This window comes from Portunus trituberculatus, chromosome 27 (assembly GCF_017591435.1).
Source record: "Portunus trituberculatus isolate SZX2019 chromosome 27, ASM1759143v1, whole genome shotgun sequence".
NCBI classification, from domain to species: domain Eukaryota; kingdom Metazoa; phylum Arthropoda; class Malacostraca; order Decapoda; family Portunidae; genus Portunus; species Portunus trituberculatus.
Window position 1 is genome coordinate 4,408,481 of NC_059281.1, and position 5,889 is coordinate 4,414,369.

The 5,889-nt window shown below is 42.0% G+C and overlaps 1 protein-coding gene across 1 annotated transcript in view; it reads right to left on the reverse strand.

The window, feature by feature from the left end:
• Positions 1-3,177: 3,177 nt before the first annotated feature.
• The window catches only part of LOC123509685 (kelch domain-containing protein 10-like), a 7,520-nt gene continuing 4,808 nt past the window's right edge, over positions 3,178-5,889 (reverse strand). Inside the window, exons 6-9 of the mRNA XM_045264161.1 lie at positions 5,724-5,828; positions 5,471-5,588; positions 4,081-4,220; positions 3,178-3,895 (exon numbers count right to left, since the gene is read on the reverse strand). Of these exons, the coding sequence (XP_045120096.1) occupies positions 3,647-3,895; positions 4,081-4,220; positions 5,471-5,588; positions 5,724-5,828 (612 nt within the window). The 3' untranslated portion in view covers positions 3,178-3,646. The remainder of the gene's footprint in view (positions 3,896-4,080; positions 4,221-5,470; positions 5,589-5,723; positions 5,829-5,889) is intronic.

Sequence of the window (5,889 nt, forward strand, 5' to 3'; positions counted from 1 at the left end):
GGCCAGTGAAGCCTGGGCAGCGGGGCGTGGTGGCGATGAAATTTTGTCCGCTGACGCTGCTCACCTCCTCACGTTCCCCATCCCGGACAAACACTCCTTCAGGTGCCGCGGGCTTTGAGACACGTAGTCCAAGCCGCTTACGAAGGCGGCGCCACATCTTGCAGAATGCTTTCTTAATTTTCTTATTGCCGTTATCAGTCATGCTATTGGCTTTGTTTTTACCCAAGCCGCTGATGGCCTTGCAGGCAAACTACTCCTGTAAACGGGAGTGACAATTGACAAAAGTCATAAGGAACAAGGTACTACCAGAAGGCCGGTGAGCTCAATATGGAACTTCATTTTTCATTTGTGACAAATCCCGTCTTGCCAACAACTCCAAGCTCATTGTCCAAGGCCGCACTTTCATCCCCTGTACATAGAACATCCTTTACAATCCTCACTAGTGTCACTACTCTCCATTAGACTACAACGTGCTGGAAATAGTCAAGATCACCACGCTTCAGGATACAAATCTTGGTTATATTATTATACATGACTTTTCAGCGGAAACATTGAGTTTGCATCAGTGCAGAGCGTCATGCAGGACTCAGGTGGAGACACTTCACGGTTCAGGAATGGGTTTTGCATTATCTTTTGCCTTTTAGCCAAGACACGCAAAACCAAACTGGCTTCCCTAATCTAACACAAACAGGAGTGTGTTTGAACGTGTTGTTGTTTCACTAATATTGTTTCCAAAGGCCACAGAAATTATTCATTGCTGTTTCTTCCCAATTATAATGCAATCTTGTTCTACGATTGCACAGTATCATTATCATGTGTGTTATTTCTTCTTCTACTACTACTACTACTACTACTACTACTACTAATAATAATAATAATAATAATAATAAGAAGAAGAAGAAGAAGAAGAATAATAATAATAATAATAATAATAATAATAATAATAATAATAATAATAATAATAATAATAATAACAATAATAATAATAATAATAATAATACTACTACTACTACTACTACTACTACTACTACTAGTGCCGCTGCTGATACTACTACTGGGCTCAATAACACACTAAAACCAGTAGATATTTGTGAAAATGAGACGATGAAACGTTTAGGAATACAGATCATCGTCTTTTTATTCCTATTATCCCTTGCACACTTCATCCTTTAGCAGTAGTACTGTGTAGTGACCGGTGCTACTCTATCAGGAGCTCTATCTTTAGGGGTGAGAGAGCTCGCTTCATGACAGTGGTTGGGGTGTGGTGTGTGGTGGGTCATTGCTCATGGCGACACGTGCGAGACGCTGCAAGGCTGCATCGCCACTGCCCTCACACCCACGGGACTGTGATGGACCCTTGGGGAGGAAGGGTTCGTCCTGGTACCTGTGTAAGTAAGTTCACTTCAATAGCGTGTATAGCTATCGCCACGCCCGCATCATTATCGCGGAAACTGGAATCGCATGATTTTCGTGAAATTAAACCATTATCGTGGAAACTAGAATCGAATCGATATCGTAAAATTGAATCGTTATCTTTGAAACTCTTATCGTTATCGCGTAAAGTCGCATCATTGTCGTGGAATCGAATTGTTATCGTAGAATCTCGCATCGCTATCGTGGAATTGTATCGTTATCGCGTAAACTCGCATCATTGTCGTGGAATTGCATCGTTATCGTGGAAACTCGCATCGTTATCGTGGAAACTGGAATTGCATCGTTATCATGGAAACTTGTATCCTTATCATGGAATCGCATCAATATGGTGGAAACTTGTATAATTTTTGTGGAATCGCGTCGTTATCTTCGTCAGCGCATCGAAATCATCGTTATTTATTTATCTATTCATTCACTTATGTAACATCAAATTCCTTTTCATTATTTTGGCCTACATAGTGCATAATAATATATCAGCAGTACAAGTCCTTTGTGATAAAAAAAAAAATAGTATCCAGCAAATCTCGATACTTTTTGTAGCACCTATGTTGTTATTTCGGGAGGTGAAGTGACTACATATTTTTCCACGTCACTATGAAGTAGTGTTACAATTTCTTAAACTTCCGTATTTAATCTGAAAGACGCACTGAGACAATTTTCATTGGCGCTGTAATGTACTTGTTGTAATGTCCGTCATTCAAGTATTGCCCATGTTTGCCACATTTCTTTGTTTTTTTTTTTTTTGTTTGTTTGATAACTGTTGATGCGTTTATTATTATTATTATTATCATTATTATTATTATCATTATTATTATTATTATTATTATTATTATTATTATTATTATTATTATTATCATTATTATTAATATTATTATTATTGTTATTATTACTATTACTATTATTATTATTATTATTATTATTATTATTATTATTATTATTATTATTATTATTATTATTATTATTATTATTATTATTATTATTATTATTATTATTATTATTATTATTATTATTATTATTATTATTATTATTATTATTATTATTATTATTATTATTATTATTATTGTTATTATTATTATTATTATTATTATTATTATTATTATTATTATTATTATTTTTATTATCATTATTATTATCATTATTATTATTATTAGTATCATCATTATCATTATTATTATTATTATTATTATTATTATTATTATTATTATTATTATTATGATTATCATCATTATTTTTTTTTCAAGTAAATATATGTATATGTAGAATATTTCCTTTAAGCTACAGTAAATCAATAAATCATGTAGATCGCATACGAAAAGTAGAATTTGACTCTTGCAAATCACGTTGGCTGTGGAGATGGCATGCCCTTCTTAAAGTATTCAGTTTACATGCAAGTTCGCTTACACGCAACTTCGATATAGAGGAAAGAAATATAAGCTACTTAACAATTACAGGTTGTTAATGCCGATGCAAGGAGTTTTTACAGAATATATTATAGAGTTATGGTTCAGAATGATACTGGGAATAGATAGGTATGCGTCATTCAGGGACTGCCACGCGTGGACATGATGGCTTCCTGCAGCTTCCCTTATTCATTATTATTTTTAGTTTATTATGTTCTCAATTTCACTGTGGATAACGAACGCGGAGTGTTAAGGACTGGCCTCATCCACTTGGATATAAGTAACACAAGGATAGTTTTGAATTCTCATGATATTGTAAAAATAAAAATGAATAAATAGAATAAAAAAGTATTGTATTTTATTAAAATATGTAACATGAAAGCAGTAAATGGTAAAGCATAACATGCTGGCCTGCGTACTTTTACTCTTGCATACTCGTGCGTGTCCCCCTGCAATGTGACAGTGCATGCGTTGGACACTGACATGACTTAAATGCAGGATGTGCCTTGCTCTGGAGCGCCTGTCTGGGTGAGCCCTGACACATCGTCACGCTAGAGATCAACACGAACGAGTATTAGTGTTGCTCAGATCAGGAATCCATGACGCCACTCGCCTGCAGGAAACTACAGCCTTTGTATCATTAATTGAGTGATGGGATGCCTTACACTGCCAGACAGAGGCCAGGGGACAGTTACAAGCAGTGTCCGCAATGTTACCACATGACTCATTTCTCTCTCTCTCTCTCTCTCTCTCTCTCTCTCTCTCTCTCTCTCTCTCTCTCTCTCTCTCTCATGAAATTAGGAAGTAATGCATCAGTGGTCTTTAGTCTTCTTGGACAGTCGTGCTAGTCGCTTCACCATGCTTCTTGGGACGCCCGCCGCCACCAAGTCGTTGTTGGTGTAGCCGTGATCGGTGGAGAGAAGGTTTGGGCAGTGGCTGGTGAAGGCTCCCCACGCAGCTTCCAGCAGGGGCGGCGCCTCCAGCTGTGCTCGAAATACTGCCTCGGAGCGCTGTTCGCTGCCCACACTGTCCAGGCCGCCATATACATAAATACATCCGTTCTGCGCCGCCAAAAGGAAAGGAAAGTTACATTTAATTGTATCATCAATATTTCCATGCGTCTAAACTCTTAACCCAATGTTTCAATCTCTTCTCGCCCTCATGGCTGCGCCTCGACACTCTAACCCTTCAGTTGTCCAAGTGGCAGAGATGCAATCATACACTAAGATCAAACCGACGAACACACCTTGGTGAGAGCAGCGTCGTGGAAGTAGAGAGGCGTGGGCAGCGTGAGGGAGAGTTTGGTCCAGGCGAGGGAGACCAGGTTGAGGCGCCACATGTCGCTGAACACTTCCTCGCCGTCAGTGCCACCCAGTACGTATAGCTCTACGGGGACCAGAATGTCATGATGTGTGTGTGTGTGTGTGTGTGTGTGTGTGTGTGTGTGTGTGTGTGTGTGTGTGTGTGTGTGTGTTTCACTGTTTCATCTGCTGCAGTCTCTGACGAGACAGCCAAACGTTACCCTACGGAACGAGCTCAGAGCTCATTATTTCCGATCTTCGGATAGGCCTGAGACCAGGCACACACCACAGTGTGTGTGTGTGTGTGTGTGTGTGTGTGTGTGTGTGTGTGTGTCTGTAATTCACCTCAGTCTCCTGCTGGCCACCCAGCCAGTCTTCCCCATTACGGAGCGAGCTTAGACCTCATAGACCGATCTTCGGGTAGGACTGAGCCCACAACACACTCCACACACCGGGAAAGCGAGGCCACAACCCCTCGAGTTACATCCCGTACCTATTTACTGCTAGGTGAACAGGGCCCACACATTAAGAGGCTTGCCCATTTGCCTCGCCGCTTTCCAGGACTCGAACCAGGATCTCTCGATTGTGAGTGGAGCGTGCTAACCACTACACTACGCGGTGTGTGTGTGTGTAATTAACCTCGGTCGTCTGCTGGTCACCCAGCCAGTCTTCCCCATTACGGAGCGTGTGTGTGTGTGTGTGTGTGTGTGTGTGTGTGTGTGTGTGTGTGTGTGTGTGTGTGTGTGTGTGTGTGTGTGTGTGTGTGTGTGTGTGTGTGTGTGTGTGTGTTATTCATTTACCTACAGCCCTCTGTTGGTCTCGTAACACAGCCGTAAAGGTAGTATCCTATTTATTAGTAAGGCTGAGACCACTCACCGCTACCACTCACACACCACACGGCAACACAGCGAGGCCGCAACCCAGTGGCTGACATCCCGTGCCAGCTTACTGCTGGGGAACACGGCCTGCACGTTTCCATTAATAAGAAATTCAGTAGGTGAGTTTGCATTAAACTTGCTGAATGTAACCGATAAAACTCGTTGTAGATTTGCTGGTATCATTAACGAAGCCAGTGGAGGAAGATGCAGAGGACAGAAACAACTAAAGAAATTTGTGTCGTACAATGTCATGTACTGCACAATTTGTGAACCTTAGGAGAACGACGAAGAGAGAGAGAGAGAGAGAGAGAGAGAGAGAGAGAGAGAGAGAGAGAGAGAGAGAGAGAGAGAGAGAGCAAGAGCAATGAAGTATTAATTTCATCTATACACACTGACGGCCACTGGTTGGTGAGGGCGCGGGAGAGGACCTTGCCTTTACAACTCGTGGATAACTTACCGTTGTCCCTCTGCACGGCGGCGTGGCAGCGGCGGGGACTCGGGCACGCTTGCATCACGGGATCAGGCTTCGTCCACTGCACCTCCCACTTTCCGGAGTTCACGTTGAGCACAGGCAGCTGCGGCGGGAGTGAGACAATATCAACCCTCGATCTTAGGGAGAAAATACAAGGTAGAGAGAAGTATTCAACATTTAGAGAGAGAGAGAGAGAGAGAGAGAGAGAGAGAGAGAGAGAGCATCTGTTTGTCCTCACCTGGTCCAGCGGGAAGATAGTGAAGGCGGAGGCGCCCCCGACCACCACCACACGCCCGGCCGCCACCCCGATCTCAGCCCGGTACCGTCCCAGAGGTTCGTCATTCTGCGGGGAAAGGGCATCGTGGTGAGTTGATCGGCCCTACATCACCTTCCGCAGCGCTGTC